The sequence below is a fragment of the Meriones unguiculatus genome, chromosome 19 (assembly GCF_030254825.1).
Source record: "Meriones unguiculatus strain TT.TT164.6M chromosome 19, Bangor_MerUng_6.1, whole genome shotgun sequence".
NCBI classification, from domain to species: domain Eukaryota; kingdom Metazoa; phylum Chordata; class Mammalia; order Rodentia; family Muridae; genus Meriones; species Meriones unguiculatus.
This window is the reverse complement of record NC_083366.1, coordinates 51600533-51619157: the sequence shown is the minus strand read 5'-3', so window position 1 is coordinate 51619157 and position 18625 is coordinate 51600533. Positions and strand designations below refer to the sequence as shown.

General features: G+C 42.6%; 1 protein-coding gene across 1 annotated transcript in view; it reads left to right on the top strand.

Moving 5' to 3' along the window:
* Positions 1-194: 194 nt before the first annotated feature.
* Lyrm4 (LYR motif containing 4) overlaps positions 195-18625 on the top strand; it is a 118769-nt gene continuing 100338 nt past the window's right edge. Inside the window, exon 1 of the mRNA XM_021652399.2 lies at positions 195-658. Coding sequence (XP_021508074.1) covers positions 573-658 — 86 coding nt within the window. The 5' untranslated portion in view covers positions 195-572. The remainder of the gene's footprint in view (positions 659-18625) is intronic.

Sequence of the window (18625 nt, the reverse complement as noted above, 5' to 3'; positions counted from 1 at the left end):
CCCTTTGGCGCTTCAACCACTAGCCAAGATATTAATTCTAAACTCTGACTGCCAACCAGGCTTTTCCAAAGCAAAGTCACTCTCACAGTTGCGCACAGCGGGTCAGGCAGCGCCGAAGACAGCCGCACCAAGCGGGAGCGGTGCGAAGGGCTGCTTCGTAACCCGGGCAACCGGGCCTGGGCAGGTGTAGGGGGCGTGGTGTCAGGTCTCGACCACGCCCCCAGGCGGTTCGGAAGCGTGCAGGCTGCGGAGGCTGAGAGCCACGGTGTTCGGGCCCGTGACCGTCCCGCCAAGGAGCGTGCCTGGGGCAGGACGGCCTGACCTCCTGCCGCTGGGGTAGCCTGTGAGCAACACGGAGCCTCCAGGACGCGAGCGCCTCCTCTTAGCTGCCCGCCGCCCTGCCTGCGCCGCCTCCTCGTGCGCGGGACGCTCCCCAGGCCGCGAGCCAGGCCGAGCTCCTGCTTTCCAGCGTGCTTTTTGCATCGTTTGACATTTGGGTCCAGTTAAACTTCGGATCTCTACGAAGAAGGACCTGTTTGTTTTTGTTACTAGTTTGCTTGTTTGTTTCCAACATGGCAGCCTCCAGCCGCGCACAAGTTTTAGATCTGTACCGGGCGATGCTGAGAGAGAGCAAGCATTTCAGCGCCTACAATTACAGGTGACCCGGGGGGAGGGCCGGGAATCGGGTGCCCAACTCTGTCGCCAGGGGTCGCGGGGCAGGTGCCCACAGCCTGGAGAATGACGGGGTCCTGTGCCCTGATGCACACATGCAACTGCCGACCCCCAGGTGTGACCCTAGGGGCCAGGGAGGGGTGGAGCCAAGGGTTGCCCTTCAATCCCTGGGACATCTTCCCTGAACTGACACCAAAGTAGGTACTTTAGGACCATTGGTCAGTGTCTTGCGTAAAGCCGCAACTGAGAAGTTAGGACAAGCAAGCATGTGGTACACATGAAACTTGCCTTGAGAATACAAAAGTTGAAAGCAGTAGGTCCAAACCACAAGGCCACAAAGCTAAAGGCTTGCTCTAGGGACCCCTTTCATTTTCAAGGGTGTTTTAATTCGCGTCTTTAGTTCCAAGAACCAGATGCATTCTGATTAGGGGTACATATACAAGGAATGTTAAAGATAAAAGGAGTTGCTAAGCCTTTAAAAACTAAACTGTTAGTTTATCCTGTCTTGCAGAACTAAGATCTTCCCTCCAAATCCTAGAGTCTAAGACGTATAACAACAAGAGGACAGGAGTATTAATTCAAAAAATTTAAAGCTTAAATTTATTTTAAGTTACACATAAACACAAAAATTATACATGTTAATGAGGTGCCATGTGTGTACCTCACTTTCATTTAATAAGGCTTACATTTTTAACCCAGGCCATTTTTTCCATACCTGGCCCATTCCCCTACTTGTGTATGAGTCTTACTAATTTGCCAATGGTTCTGGTGTTGGTACGTGTTTTTAATCCCAGCACTTGGGAGGCAGATCTCTTGAGTTCAAGGTCAGCATGGAGTACAGAAAAAGTTCCAGGACAGCCAGGGCTACACAGAGAAACCTTGCTCCTCACCATCCCCGCCCCACCCCGAAAAAAAAAGGTAAAAGCTCTCAGATCCTCCACCTTGACAGTTTCTGCATCTTTGATATTTCTGACCCAACATTTCTGTAGAGCCTTCCGGATTTTTCTGAGATTTGGTGTCTTATTGAATAATTAACTGAATCCTCTGAGGTTGAACCATACTTCTAAGAACAAGAATCTGATAAAAAAAAAAAAACAACTACTTTTTTAATGGATTGCTTATTTACTGTTATTACCCAAGCGTTCCAATTATTTAACAAGCTATTCTTCACTTTGTATTATTTCAGACATTATCAGCATATGCCCTTAGATGACTGACTGGCTAGGCTATGAGCTGGATGGCCTTTCAGTTAACTCCTGAAACAGCCCTGGTTCTAGATGTACCCTTCACTAGGAACTGAGCTGCCGGCTTCTATGGAGGGCAGGCTATGCACGACCCCAATCTGTGGACAGGTGCACCAAACCTCTCCCAAATAAGTAGTTTGTATTTTAGAAACCTGCTAAGAAAACATGCTTGTCCCATCAACTTGAGAACAGCACATGGGTTGTACGAGTGAGCTCATACCCACTGAGCACATGGTTTTACCCGAGGACATTGGATTTGGAGGAAATGGGGGCATGAACACTAAGCCTCGTGGTAGGAGTTTCCATACGCACCTAGAACTAAGCGCTTAATATTGATGGAAAGCAGGAGATAGGTAAGGAAGTACTCAGAGTGTTCCTCACAGTCTAGAAGATGCTCTGTCTCAAGAAAATAAATGGGCTGAGAGTAAGCAGAGGTTCACACTAGAGAGCACATGTGGGAACAGGTTATGTAAAACACAGGTAGCGGCCCATGGAGTAACCTTGGAGTTACTTGTTTTAGGATTCGGTTTTCTTGATGGTAAAACTTAAGTCCTTGGACTAGATAGCCTCTTAAGGGACCTTTCATTTTTAAGTTTCCATCTGGAAGTCACTTAGGAGCCAAAACGCCAAGTTTCCCAAATCTGTAGAAGTCAACAGAAAAGCCTAGGCTGTGCCTAACATAAATTGAAAATGAGCTTCAGCGTAAGCAACTATATGCTGATATGCACTCGGAGAGTCGCCTGTGCCTCACACCAGATGTGTTTTCCACAGGAATCTGGTGGTCACCTTCTCCAGGTATCATGTACCTAAAACCTGAGAACCCTGCTAGCATTACATACCATGAAAATAAAACTTCCTTGGAATGAAATATGTCAGCCTTTACAATACTCTATATAATTCAAAAATAGCTCCTTCTCTCCAAAAAAAATTAAAAAAAAAAAAGTCTACCTTTCCAATAGCCCCTTCCATCTTCTCTCAAGGCACAATACTGTCATGGCAGTCACCAAGGGGATCCATTGATCACTTCTGGGTGGCACTGTTTTCTGTTCTTTATGTCTATAAACACATTTATTTTTGACAACTTCCTGAGGTATTATTTTTCAGGAACCAATCAAAACCGAACACTAGAGAAAATAACCCATAAAAATCCAAACAGATAAAGTGGTGCTTGATAATCCACCTAGATATTATTGTAGAGCCTGAATATGGTGGGTAGTCCACAACTGTCATCCTAACACTAAGGAGGCAGGATGATGTGTTCAAGGCTGGTCTGGCCTACACAGTGAGTTTAAAGCCAGCTTGGGTTACATACTTCTTTGTCTCCAAAACAAAATGAAAAAAAAAAAAAAGGAGTGAAAATTTTTTAAATAATCTGCACATTTTGATGTCTAAAGTAACTGTATTACAGAAGTAGTCTAGACCTAGGTATAGATCTTATTTCAATAACATTGGCCCTGGCAGCCTCTCTAGGTTTCACTCCAGTACCAGCAAATTTCATTCACACACACCCTATATGTACACTCTCTCTCTCTCCCTCTCTTCCTCCCTCTCTGTGTGTTCCCCCCCCCCCCCCCCAGTGCTGGGATTAAAGGTATCCACCCCAAGGCAGCCACTTGTCATTTGAGTGTACCATGTCCTTTGGTGCTCAGGCCTTTTCAAGTGTTGCTTTGTCTAGCACATCCCTTTTCACCCCTATCCTGGATCCCTTCTCTTCCTTTAAGATATCCTAGTTATGTTATGATCTTCTCTGAACAAGGCTTCTCTGTATTCCCTTCACTGCCTAGCCTCCACTGCAGACAGTCCTTTTACCACCACCAAGACATCCAAACAGGCCCCATTCTTAGCTTCATTCAACTTAGTGCTTTCAGAAAATCTCTGATGCTCTCTTTGCCCAACACTGAACCTGGGCCCTAGAAAGGTAAGAATTTGGGGCTTGACAACCCAAGTTCCGTCAGGAGCTCTATAGTGTGGGATTACGAACAGGAACATTTTTGCAGCTTGTTTTGATAGAAGCATATGGAAAGTGTAGATGATTCTACACTCACAGTCACTGGCATCAGATCAGTGGCATGCCGCAGCAGCATAAGCTCATGTAACTACAAGCAGAATATTGCACCTTAGATAATAAGCAACAAGTCAGAGACTGGAAAGGGCCACATATACCAGGGCTTGTAGTCTTTGCCATGGAACCTGGAGTTTGTTCTCAGGGAACAGGCAGCCGAGCCACCTTTTTGTGGTTTCAAGTTGTCAAGTGACAACCAGATCTGAGGATTAGGTAAGATCCTTTGGACAGCAAGATAAAAGAATCTCATGCTAAAAATAAAGACATCAGAAGGAGTTGATTTTAATAGTGCAGAGGAGAAACTAGAGGACATAAGAAAACAGACTTTTGGTAAATAAGTAGAGTATTCAGACTCTGATGATTTGTGTGCTGTCTTAGTCACTATTTTTCTATTGCTGTGAAGAGACACCATGACTAAGGCTACAATGCTTATAAAAGAAAGCATTTCATTAGGGCTTGCTTTCGGTTTCAGAGGGTTAGTGCATTATCATCATGGCATGAGAGCATGCAGGCAGACATGGTGCTGGAGCAGTAGCTGAGAGTTCTACATCCTGGTCTGCAGGCAGCAGGAAGAGAAAGAGACTGACCCTGACTTCTGAGACCTCAAAGCTCACCCCAGAACACACATCCTCCAGCAAGACCACACCTCCCAATCCTTCTAATCCTTTCAAACAATTCTATTGCCTCATGACTTAAGCATTCAAATATATGAGCCTATAGGGGCCATTCTTATTCAAAACACCACAGGTGCCAAAATAAGGAAGAACATCAAAGGGAGCCTAGAGTATGGGTCAGGTTAAGCTAAGGCCCAGATAAAGACAGACACATCCCCTACCATTAACTGAGTGAAACAGTAAAGAAATAGCTGATCTGGAGAGATTTCTCACTCACTCTAGGAATGTCTCCCAAATATGAATGGAGCAGAAGTCACCCTGCAGGAACAGACTATCACAGTCTATATTTCCAGATGCCAGCCCTATCCCTATTACAGCTCCCTGTCCACCCTAAAAGTGTGGGTCCCCAGCTGCAGTTTGGTCTTCAGAGCACCTACTCCCCAGTTCCTCAAAACTGAAAAAAAAACAAACATTGGAGCTGACTCCAAACAATGTCCGTGTCTGTCCTGACAGGCATCAGCCCCAGGTCTGAGCCTGTGTGTGGAAGCCTGTGTCTCCTAGCCCCGCCCCCAAGCACCACAGGGTCTGGGTGCACTGTGCCCATCTGGTCCTGGGGGCCACATACTGCAGAAACTAGCAAAACTAACGGGGAACATGAATGTGAGTTGTGAACTGCAGCTTGTAGTGGTTTTCAGGAAACACTTCCTAATGATGAATTGGCTGCCACTTGTTACACTGCTATAAACATATGCCTAAAAAACATTGTGACACTTGTTTCAGCCCTTTGGGCATAACTCAGTTCCATTTTGATCTTAAGTCTGTGTATCATTTCTTACTTAGAAACTAATATACCCCACAGCGCCTTTCATTTCTATAAAGGCATCTTAAACCCTCCAAGAATAACCTTGGATCTATTATCAAATCAGAGCCTCCTGCTACCCAGCACTTGCCTATCAATGGGAAACTCCACCCCTCTGGTCTTTTTTGCCTCTTTCCACTTGACTGAGTTAGAGCTCCTGAGAGCCCACCCAAGCACTATCAGATTAGTATCGGGTTCTTTGTGTTTTGTTGCTGTTTTCTTCCTTCTCTGGGTGCTAAGGATCAGACTCAGCCACCACATATGACAAGCTTTCACTCTACCCTAGGTTATAGCACTCAGCCCAGGTAAGTTCTTAACATTGTTAGGGATATTTCCCCTTCAGTTTAAAAGGGAAAATCTTTTTTTCCTCACGTTAAGTCTGGAAATGGTGCTTTTAAGACCTGTGTAAATCATGACTTACTGGAGAAGACGTTAGATCTCCTTTAAGCAGCCAATTAAGGATTTTACTGTGAAATACCGAGTAAATTATACATCTTGTTGAAAACTACCTTTTCTATTGCAAGACAAAAGCAAAGTTTTTAAAAGAAACTGATTGCTTTGTTAAATAATTCTTGCTTTATATACTTGGATATTCTGATTTCATGCAGTTGAGGTCATGCATAGCCCGTGGCACATTGCAAGGAAGAATCCTTGTGCTGCCCTTTCTTTTGTACCCCACAGACAACTGGAGGCAATTCCTGTGTACTGAAAATGACTGCTTAAACATGGTGAAAGAACAATTATTAATTATCACTAAATGTGACTAAGTCTCAAAACCAATGTTTTCTTATACTATAGTTGTTAAATTTTGTCCTATTTGTTAATGATTTTGAAAAAAATAAGCTAAAATTAGGTAGTTATGATGAAGATACTTTTAAAAAATCACATTAAGCAGCTAAATTGGGGGATGAAAAGAATATATTCATTTTCACTCGCTATTAGATGATAGCAGGAGCTAATGTGAATGGATTAGATGCAGATCTGAACCTGGAGCTCAGTTTTGCCGAGGATGCACAACACTCTGGTTTTGTTCACCAGCACAACATTTAAGAAAAGCAGAAGGGCACATTGCCACTTACGCACAGTCTCGGCACTCAACAAGTGAAGGCAGGAGGACCAGAAGTTCAAGCTCATTCTCACCTACATAGCAGAGTTCATGCCCACACTGGGCTACATGAGACCTATGTACATCATTGCTGGGGTTTCTTGTTTTCTTGGTTTGTGGGGTTTTATTGTTGTTTGTTTGGTTGGTTGGTTTTTGTTGTTGTTGTTGTTTTGGTTTGTTTTGTCTTTGAAAGTATTTCCAGTTTGTATTTTTTCTATCTATACTTCAGCTTAACATTTTTAAATAATGTTTTAAAAATACTCTGTGAAATGGATTATCATTTAAAAAATAATAAAAGAACCAAAGCAAAGAGAAAGTAGAGGTAGAAAATAGAGAACAAAAGACTACAAAATGCTACTTCAAGTAAATAGGCTGCTTGGAAAGAGTCTTAAAAGCATTCTGCATTGTAGTTGGATAATACTAATTGTTTTAGTCTGCCCTGTGCAGACTTCACTAAGGAAGAGAAGTCTTTCATGCCATTCCTCTTACCCTGTATGACACCTTTCCTGTCATTGAACTCTGCTCCAGTAAGTGTAGATTTTTACATTTGTCTTATCACTTACTTACTTACCTACTTACTTAACTGGTACTAGTAAATCTAGGAACGTTCTACTTATTAGGAACCATGTTAAGTAGTAAAATCAGGTAGCGTGCCTGAAGCAAGCTATGAATTTGTACATTTCCAGGGATCAGCTAAGAGAAGGCTAGTCCTAAGACCATTGTTTGATCAGTAATCAGAATACCTGCATTAGTGTTCTTGCAACTGGGTCTCTATTGCTTATTTTAAGAAGCAAAATAAGGGTTGCCAAAATCATGTTAAAATGTTATTACTATGGCATCTTAATATCTGCATGACCTCATGGGCACTCAGAATTCAAGAGAAATGAAATCTTGATTCTTGAGCTTTGAATTTTCTTTACATATTGTTTTCAGTATTATAACTGGGTACTATGAGTAAGGCAGTCTTGGTTATATTCAACATATAGACACTGTTTTTCTTGTCATTAGTACCCAAAGCAGTGGTTCTCAACCTGTGGGTTGTGACCCCGTTGGAATCAAATGACCTTTTCACAAAGGTTTCCTAAGATCATCAACAAACACAGAAAATTACATTAAAATTCATAACAGTAGCAAAATTACAGTTTGAAGTAAAAAAATAATAATTTCATGGTTAGGAGTCAGCACAGCATAAGGAAGTATATTAAAGTGTTGCAGCATGAGGACTTGAGAACCACTTGCCTAAAGGATACAACAACTATTTTCCACAGCATTTACATTATAATAGGTATTGGTAGCCATCTCAGGGTGATTAAAATATGCAGGAGGATGTATTTAAGACTTATGAAATACTGTGTCATTTCCTATAATGACTTAAGTTCATTGATGGAATTACGTATAGGGGTGTGGAAGGTTCTGGAAGTAGGTCCCTGAAGATACAAGGGGATGCCCTTACATACAAATTGATGACTGTATAATTATAACTAATAGTGGTAGGCCACCTCTCAAGTTTTTTTAATTTTGTCATATCAGTGGTCATTTAAGCAACACAGTTAATCAGTTGAACCATCTTCTGTACCAAATGTTTATGCTTGCTTATTTGTTTTTCAGTCTAAAAAAAAAATAGAACTCTATCATTGTGATTTATAGTTTCATTATTACACTTAACCTTTCATCTACCAACTGATTGTTAGGAACTTCCCTTTGGCTGGACTCTGCTCCTTGCAGAGGATACAGAGATAAATAAAACTTACTCTTTGCCCCAGAGATGCTTACAGTAAGTTCAGTGTATAGACTAGTTTGTTCAACAATATGGTGGCATTGGATCAGTAAAGTAATGAACTGGCCATTACAGAAACGGAAAGGGCAGCATAGCCCAACTTGAAGGGAATTGAAGCTGGCTGACCCAAGCCATAAAGAGAAGAGGTGGGAGCAGAGAGGACAGCTGTGACCAGCAGCATCACTGGTGGCAGGTCTGAATTCTGAGAGACATGTCTTACTAGTATCACAGTGCACTTTGAGAAGCCCAGAGTGCTTCAAGACATGACCCCATGTGGCCTGATCAAGTTAAGAGAGCTGGTGAAATCCACATGGAGGAGGCAGCAACGAGTGTTAGACAAATGGTTTTTTACTTTCTGAAGACACTCAAAAATTGTTGAAAGTACAAAATAGTAAATATGCAAGCCAGTGACATGGCTTGTTATTAAGTGCCTTATGCTATCTATAATCATATATGCTATACTTTGATACTATTGGCAGTGCAGTGGGTGTTCACAGCGGCAACAGCACAATTATGGGAGTAACATAGTCGCACAGTGACATCATCATGGCTGCCATGTCAGTAGACCACAGTATTTTGGGACAGTGGTATAATCTCGTGGGACCTCATTGAATATACAGCTGGCATTGACTTGATTCTCTGAGTGTTAGTTTCATCTTCAGCCCTCCCTCCCTTCTCACTTTTCTAATTATGCCTTTTATGTGTTGGTGTTATTAATTTGCCTGTTAATGTTCATCAGTTCTCATTGACTTGATTGATCTGTTCTCAGGGTAATTATTTGTTTTATTTAACAAATGGCTGCTGCCACATTGAGTGTTGTTAATGTATTACCCTAATATTTAGTCTTTTGTTCCTGGGGTAATTTTTGAAATGTGTTTAAGCCTCCATTTAGCCTGGTTTATTCAGTTGTTTATATTTTCAATTCATTATAGTTGGTGAAGATCACTCTTTGCTCATTTAATGACCTCATATGTTTTTTTTCTATCTATCTATACCACCATTTTCCTCAAATTATTATCTCTCCCCACATCCAAATAGCTAAGACTCATCCTGTTCTACCAAAAACCACTTCTGTAGGCAGAAATGTCTCACCTGAAATTATCCTTACCTTTGACTGAACAAAATGCAGAACTGAATGCAGAAGTATTTCCTTGCAGACAGATTGAAGGGCAGGTACAGCCACTGACCCCAGGGCTGTCCAGCCGTGTTTTATTAGTTCAGCAGGTTGTTGCTAGCACTCAAGTGACTTGGAGTATGGAAGGTCTGATCCTTTCTCCTGATGGTACAGGGAGCTGTTGCAGCACTGTGCTGCACCTCCAGGTTTAATACGGAAGGACCTAGTGATGCTTTCACTGTCTACTTATTGGCCCTTAGCTTGATCTGGGAAGGAAGGAAAGCCCCAGTGGGTGAACAGTAGCCTAGAGCTCCCCTTTAGCTATCAGCCTTTTTCAAGTAGTGCTCTGCCCATGCGCAGTTTTGTTGACCACAGCCAGCCTTTGTATCCGACTTAGTGCGCGTGTCATCCCTGCACCTCCGTCAGCATCAGAACTGCCACACAAAACTGCGACGAGCATTCGTTTATCCAGGACTCCTTCCTAGCCCCGGTTGCGTGCAGCCTCCCCAGACCTTTCTCAGGCACATCCCCTCCCCTTGACTCTCCACCTTAGCCATCCCGTCCTGACTTCTCACCCTGTGTCTCTATGCTGCTATCTAGCCCCCTCTGTGCCTGCCCTCCTCACTGTGAGGTTTCTCAGCTGCTCTGGCAGCCTCTTCAACTGTGTGGTGTACCCTGGGCTACAGATAGCCACCAAATAATTTCAGCTGAGACCTCATGAAGCAGAGGAGATTTTAATATGAACACAGAACTCCAATCCCTCTCCCCTTTATTTCAGAGGATCCATGTAGCATTTGAAAATTAATTCATGGAAAATTCTCATGCTATTTTTCTGCCTTCTCTCTTAGTCTTCAGTCCAAACTCCTTGCATGTTCTCATGGAGACTTTGCCTTTGTGTGGTCACATACTGATTCCTCTACTTTGTATATCCTGTTCCTGTTAGCCAGTCCCTGCACATCATTTAGACTTCTGCCAATGCAGCATTTCAGAGGAAGCTCTGCAGCCTCCCACTGTACTCTGCTCCCTTACTAAAAAGCCATAGCTCTAGGTCTTCTCCTTGCTTTTGGGATAAAGACCCATATCCTTCCCTGCTTAGGCCTTGGCTCGCTGCCTCTTTCCTTTGTGTCTTGTTACCTTCCCACTTAAGGATGCTCAGAGCCACCGTCTTTTCTCAGGCTCTTGATTGGTCTGTTCTTCATTATGGATTGTACTAGCTAGGTTTGTTTTTTTTTGGGGGGGGGGTTATTGTTTGTTTTGATTTGGGTTCGTTGGTTTGGGTTTTGGTTTTGGTTTTGGTTTTTTTTGAGACAGGGTTTCTCTGTATAGCCTTGGCTGTTCTGGACTCGCTTTGTAGAATAGGCTGGCCTTGAATTCACAAAGATCCACCTGACTCTGCCTCCCCGAGCGCTGAGATGACAGGCACATGCCACCGCACCCAGCTGCACAAGCAAGTATTATGTCAACTTGACACAAGCTAAAGTCATCTGAAAGGAGAGATTCCCCAGTTGAAAAAAAAAGACTCAACCAGATTGGCCAATGAGCAAGCCTGTGGGGCATTGTCTTGGTGCATGATTAATATAAAAGGGCCCAGATTCCTGTGGGTGGTGCCACTCCTAGACTGGTGGTCCTGGGTACTATAAAAAACAGGTTGAGCAAGCCATGAGGAACAAGCCAGTAAGCAGTTCCCCATGCATCAGCTCTGCCTCAAGGTTTCTGCCCACGTTCCTACCCTAACTCCCCTCAGTAATAGACTGTGAATCATAAGGTGAAAGAAACCCTTTCTTCCCCAACTATGTATGGTTTTAGTGTTTTATCGTTATCAGTAACAACCCCGCTAAGACAAGGCTCATTCTTTTCCACTCGCCTCCCACTTAGCCTGGCCCAGCAGCAGTGTTCATTCCCAGCCCTGTTCACTTCTCCATAAGGACACACCAGCTGAGGTCTAGCAATTATCTCCATTTCCCTAACTAGCCTGATGGCAGGTCCAGGATGTCAAGTTCTATGTGTGTTTGTTCACCATCACTCAAGCATAGACAGTTAATTGGGACGGACACAGGATGTGGCAATCTATGAATTCCTCTTACAGTGCTGTCCCTGACTTTCAGATCATCTATGCAACCTTCTGTCATAATATTTCCCCCAATGCTACCTTTCCACTGGAATGCCACCTTTCAGACTGGTGACTGTGTCAACTTAGAGTTCCATCTGATTTTTGTATGTTTATTCATTTATTTTGGTGTTGTTGTTTTGAAACAGGGTCTCACTGTATAGCTCCAAGCTGCCCTGAAACTAGCTATATAGACCAGAACAATTTGCCTGGAACTCACAATGAGCCATCTGCCTGTGCCTTCCTAGTACTGGAATTAAAGTCACTGACACCACACCACAGGCTATACATACACGTTTCAAAACATTTACTTAGGAACTCTTACGCCAGAAGAACATCTGGGAGCAGTATCTATTAAACCTTCAACTATGAAACGACAGCTTTTAATTATGTTTCACCTTCTCTCTTAAACAGGATCTCTTATTAGTTTGCGATTCTCTCTCTTTCTCTCTCTCTCTCTCTCTCTCTCTCCCTCTGTAAGCTCTGAATTTAGAATTAGAATCCAGTGCTGAAGTTATGAACCACCGTGTTTGGCTTTTATGTGGGAAATGGGGGTCTGAACTCAAGTCTTCATGTTCACACAACAGGTACATTACTGACTGAACATCTCCCCAGTCCCATACTGCCACTTTCAACTTGTAACACATTGCCATTGTCACTGTGGCTCTCTCAGTTCCTCATGCTTCCTGGGAATAAGACATTACCAGTACTCTGCCTGAAGCCAGTGCAGAACTGCTCCCCCAGAGTGAGGGGCTTGGCTTGGTACTGAGTCTTCCTGTATTCTTACTGACGTGACCAGCTGTCCCAGACAGTGGCCTCCCTCCCCTGCTTGCATCCCTTTGGCTCACCTTTCCCTCAGTCTTTTAGATTTGGTCTGGCCTAGGAAGGAGGAGCAGAAATGTCATGGCAGTGGGATTTGTGCCATAAGTAGACTAAATTCATGAAGCAAGATGTGTTGAAAATACACTTTCTTCAACATCATTTTCTGGAGCTGCAGTGTAACTTAGTGGTAGGGCATGTTAGCTTAGCGTTTGCCACCCCTGGAAAAAGGCTTCTGTTGTAAAATGTGAAAGCCAAGGGGGAAATACCCTAAATCCTGAGGCAGCTCAGATGATGAGCAGAATCTGGTCCTTGCCCTTTGCAATGTACGCTGGTGATAATGGACGTTTTATCAAGATGCTGTGCTCGGTTTCATGGACAGTTTTCAAAGGTCAGAAGAATGAGTCTGGAAGGTAATGTGTGGGGAAATAGGCTTCACTGTTGTAATGAATTAGAAAACTGAAATGCAGAAGCTCCTTGTTTTCTGACCTCTGCTGCTATCACACACAGTTGCATTTCGTTGTATTAACGTGAATCTGCAGCCTCTTGAAGGGATTGAGACTGCATTCTCCTGACCCTAGGGAGTAAGGATGAATCGAATGCTTCTTTTTGCTTCTGTCTTTTCCCCCCTTTTAGAATAGTGAGAAGAGTTACACCTTGCCGTACAGCATGTCTTAATTTCATAATTCTATAAATTCATTTGTCAGTCTGGTGGAAAATGTTTCAAATGTTTTTCTCTTGATTGTTATTTTTTGAATCATTTCCATATGCAAGGCCTGCCTCTCTCTGCTTCTTGGGATGTGCTTCTCTGTGAAACAGATACCCTCAAATGGTACCTGGGTAGATGAGAACAAACTAAACTCTGGAACCATGTTTAGTATTGGTGAATCTTTCTGTGCAATTTTCCTTGGGTGTTCATGGCTGACTGGGAGGAGGACCTATCTTGAATACCAAAATCCTCAAATATTCAAGACTGTTAGAGTAAATAGCATAAATGCTATGGAAATTGGGGTCACTGTGTTTTTGAGGGGATAACAAAGAAAAAGTGCACATGCTCAGTCTACATACTACTTTGCTTTTGGTTTTTTGTTTGTTTTGTCTGTGTTTTTTTCATACAGTTTTAGTACTGGTTGTTTGAATTTTTAGATTCAGAACTTGCAGATATGGAGGGCTGACTGTACTTCCCACCCCTTGACTTTGAAGTACAGGTCAGAATTTAGGCTCGTCCATTATTTCCCAAGTAACTACTTTTTTAACCTTGCCTTGGCCTTGATCACAGATCTAAGACCTATAGTAACCACAGCGCATTTCCAAGAAGCTCACAGCTTCATCTGTGTGGAGAGTCAGGTCCCTGTTCACTGTTGTCAGAGACGTCTCAGCTCTGGATCAACCCCCTCCCCACCTTTTAAAGAGAGAAGGTAAAGCATAATTAAAAGCTGTCATTTCATAGTCGATAGTTTAATAGAGATTGTTTCCAGCTGCTCTTCTTGTTTAACAGTTCCTAAGCAAATGTTTTGAAACGTGCATGTATACCCTATGGCATTGTTACCACAAGGGGTGTAGTTTCATAAATTGAAAAGAAATTAGCTTGGTTACATTGCCACATTCCAAGATACCAGCAGAGGTATGGGAGTAGTGTTAACGAAAAATATTTCTGCATTGTAGTTGTAATGGGAGACCAAGAAGTGGATAGGTAAGAGGCCAGAGAAAGAATGGGAATAAAATGTGTGTTATTTAGAAGAGCAGACTAAAGCTGGGGAAAGTTAATGTGCTGGAGTAGGGGCATCAGTGATAGAATATGGGCCTGGAACCACGTGGAGTTCTGAAGAGTAGCCACTGGTGGCCCTGTTTACCTCACCAGAGAAAAGCATTTCTGGACACAGCCTATGGCTCCAGCAGTGTGAGCTTCCTCCCTGCTGAGGCACTGAGCTTCTCTTTAGAATTTCTCTCTACTAGTGCTGGGTCCTATCCCCATGGGGATGATGAGGATGTCAAGACTAGCTGCATCCAGGGAAGCTCAGAACAGAAAACCCGGTTTCGCTTGAGTATGGCCTTACTCTCCAAGAGCCTCTAATCTTTTAAAAACACGCATGGCCAGTGCTGTTGGGCGCTGGCAAGGAATGGTCTCTACAGCCTATACCTCACTGGTCTCACCCTCCTCACCCCATCACAGCCTAGCTTAGTGCTTCTCATGCTCCTTTTTTGTCTTGGCCATATTTGGTATAATGTCACCTCCTGACCCTTCCTTGCAAGACAGTAGGTGTTTCATCACCAATCCAGTTTGTTTACTCTCCTCTCCCCCTGCCTCTTTTCCTTTGACAATGAAGGCTCCAGTATTTCATCTCTACCTTTTCACATAATCCCAAAATCCCCTTAGTAACAGTGGCTTCCAGCCCATGTGTTTTGATGATTTTTGATAGCTAATCCTTGGCTCCTGAACCACACCCTCATCTTTCCAAGGCCCTCCTGGACATTTCTGGGTGTATCACCAGTGTCTCAAGATGAGCAGATATGAGCTCTAAAACTGTACCCCGCCTAATCTGTTGTGCCTTCCCAGCAAGCTTGGCCCTTCTTTTTTCCCCCCTCATGGTCTAGACACTCATTGCTTAAACTGGAAGTCATATTGATTTCTCCTAACTTTGTATGAGGTCATAAGGTCTTTATTTCCTATGGAGTCTCTCTTATATATTCCCTTTACCAGCTGCCTTTGTGTCCTCACAGTGATGACCTTTGTTACCCATCAGTTTTATCTGGTTTTGTTGCAATTTCTGTTCATCGCTCTGTACCAGCTCTGGATTGTGTCAGACATCCTCCATGCTGTGGCCAGGATGCCCTACTCCATCAGCAGTCTGACTGTAAAAAAAGAAGCATAAAGGATTAACAGAAGAACAGTTCTTCACAAAAGAGCTGAACTTTTTCAAGAAAGTTTGAGTAGGCTATCTTCAGATGAATACATGCTGAAGACAGGCAACTCCAGTAAATAGTGTAGGACTATGGATCACCTATGTCCAGGATGTTGCTTTGTTTGTCTATATGAAATATGTTGAATTTGTTTATAAATATGTTATAAATTTTATAAATTTGTTTATAAATTCAGAATTTCTTTAGAAATCTAATGGTTTAGTTTTCTGCTACTGGAAATATTAAAGATTTAACCCCAGGTCAAAATTTGAATTTCTTTCCTAGCACACAGAAGCTATAGCAAATAAATAGGATCATAAAATTAACATTTTATTGTCCTTCAAAGATCTTTACTCACTTCACTGCTTGCACTGAATTAAATTACTTTAACTATTTGTTTATATAAAAATAAGTCAAGTAGGTTGAATCAAATATGTATTTACTAAGCCCTTGAACTTTCTTTTAAGAACTCACAAATTTGCTTTTTGACCTAACCTATGTGTCTTATGTGTAGGAGTTTGGGTAATCACTGATGTTTCATTAAACACAATTCTGTAATAAGAAAAGAATTCTATACTGTGAATATAGACTTACCCTGCAGAGTGCATCTTAGGTAGCATTCGTTTACCTTAACACTGTCATTTGCTATGTTGGAGTAAAGTTTCTTAGCCCTGGTCTGGAATCTTACCATCATTTCATTCTGTTCCAAATTCTCAGTGAAAACTTCCAGGATTGGGGATTTCATGGTATAATTATTGAGGCATACATGAGGCCCTAAGTTAAGTTCCCTAGCACTGTAACATAAAAAGCTTAAAAAGAAAGAAAATTTTGATACTTCTATCTCTTCTCATATAAAATGGAGCTAATTGTATTCTTGGTTTAACTAAATCAACTTTTTCTTAACTGAGTAATCAGTATTGTATGTGAGTATTTTAAATGAAAACGTCTAGAAAATATGGAAAGAAAAACCAAAATAAGAGCCAGAATGAGGTTTAGAAGCATGCAGGCTACTTGGAAGACAGAACAGTTGACACCAGGATCACCATGCCAGATTTGACTCAGAGCTTCTCAGGAGCAACTGCAGGAGAGATGGTACTTGGTTCTATGGGTTAGTGGCTACAACATGGAAGCAGCCAGTTGCTAAGAGGAACTGCAACTCTTTTTCATACAGTTCTTTGAAGGTCAGTATCCTCCTATAAACATAGCCAGGGCTACTTAATAACTGGACACTTTCTGGGAAATAAAAGAGAATTTTATCATCTCACAAACCAAAATGCTGGGATATCACTAAGTGATGGTTTCCTTGGACTGCTGTCATGCATGACATCCCTTATTAACTAAAGTAACTATTCAGCAGGTGACTGTCTGGCAGCCTGAAAGGTGGCTTCCTGGTATCCTGTGATGTTGGCTGATGGCATACCACAGTAATGGATAAGCTTGCAGGGAGCCAAGCTTCGAGTCCCTAGCACACCCCACAGATAAAGCTTATCGGATGGAGAAGACTGTACAGCCCATGTGCCTTTCCACTAGTACTCCACAATAACATTCTCTTCAGTTTTGACATGTTTCAAATAGAAATGGGTAAGAATTGTTAAACTGCCCAGTGAAGCTTAGGCTTAGCTGAAGGCCAGTTGTTTGCCTTATCCCTAAGAACTTATGGACAGAGCATTAGAGGCCTCCTAAGAACTGTGTACATTCCAGTTCCATGCCACTGAAGTTTTACTTCAGGGACTATTGTGGTGGGCCATCTGTTGAGAGAATTTGTTTCTTTGTTAACTTGGCTTTTTAAAAAATAACCTTTATTTGATATCTTAAAGAAAATTCTAAAATAAATCCACATATAACTCAATAGTTTAAGGTAGGCACCACCAACTAGGGACCAAGTGTTCAAATACATGAGCCACCACAATCACCATTTCAGCTACCTGTTTCCACCCTGCAATGCTGGGTTATAGGTGTACGTTCTTGTACCCTTGTTATTTTGGTACTAGGAAATCAAACTTGGGTCCTTACACATGTATAGCAGGCACTGTTAGCTACTGAGCCATGTCACCAGCCCTCTGACCTTATATTTTGAGGCAAGGTTTGTCACTGAACCTAGAGATCACTGGTTAGACTAGTTAGGACTACTTAGCCATCAACCTCCAGGGATCCACTGTAAACCTATGCACAGAGCTTACAGACAAACTCAGCTTCCACATGGGTGCTGAGATTCAGTCCCAGGTCATGTTTACATGTCACTTCACCAACGGAGCCATCTCTGCTTCCCTTGAGCTTTTTATTATTGAAACACTTTTGTGGGCCAGGCATGGTGGCACACGCCTTTAATCCCAGGCAGAGGCAGGCAGATCTCTGTGAGTTCGAGGCCAGCCTGGTCTATAAAGCGAGTCCAGGGCAACCAGGGCTTTGTTACACAGAGAAACCCTGTCTCAAAAAAATAAAATATCAAGGAAATACATTTGTGAGAATGGAAAGGAAACTCCCTGACTTCACCATTTACAACGTAGGCTCAACATGAAGTTTTCTTTGCAATGTAGTTTTTTTTCCTGCCCTTTTATCCTTTCCTGTCCTGGGCTCTCTTTGTAGACCAGGCTGGCCTGGAACTCACAGCAATCTGCCTGCCTCTGCCTCCCTGAGTGCTGAGAACCCTTACCCTTCTTAGCACATCATACTGGCTGCCTCCTTTGTAACATCACTCTGTTGCTTCTTCTGTGTCTTCTGCCTAAACAAAGCATGCTCCTCAGTGTCCAGAATGTGTTATAGCCTTTGAAAATAACATCATCCATAGCCAAAGATACATTCTAAGACCTGAGCAACTCAGTAAGCAGAACTGGGATCTGACTATGCTGACTGCAGACTTCTAAAAGGCTGCATCAGCTGCCTATAGCCAGGCTTGTTTAAACGTGATGTGTTCTGAAAAGAGAGAGGCTCTTTTCCCATTGGATAAGGAATGTCAGTCCTCTAGTAGAATGAGGAGATTTAAGCCTGTGTTAATAATCAGAGTACTAGACTGCAGTATTTTTTTGACCTACCATGTACCTTGTGTGCTTTGGCAGATAACTACCAAATACCATACATACAATGTTAATTACCATTGCTGGGGGTCGGGGGCTTGAAGTAGAGGTGTATTGTTTTGTTTGGGGTGTTTCATTTTTAAGGTAGTCTCAGGTAGCCCATGCTGGCCTCACAGTTTCTATGTATCAGAAGATGATGCAATTTTGTGCCTCCTGCCTCTACTTCCCAAGTGTTGCCAAACCACGTGTGAAACACAACTGGTTTATATGGCTGGGGATCAAGCCCAGGGCTTCATGCATGCTTGGCAAGCAACTTTTTGAGCTAAGTTACATCCCA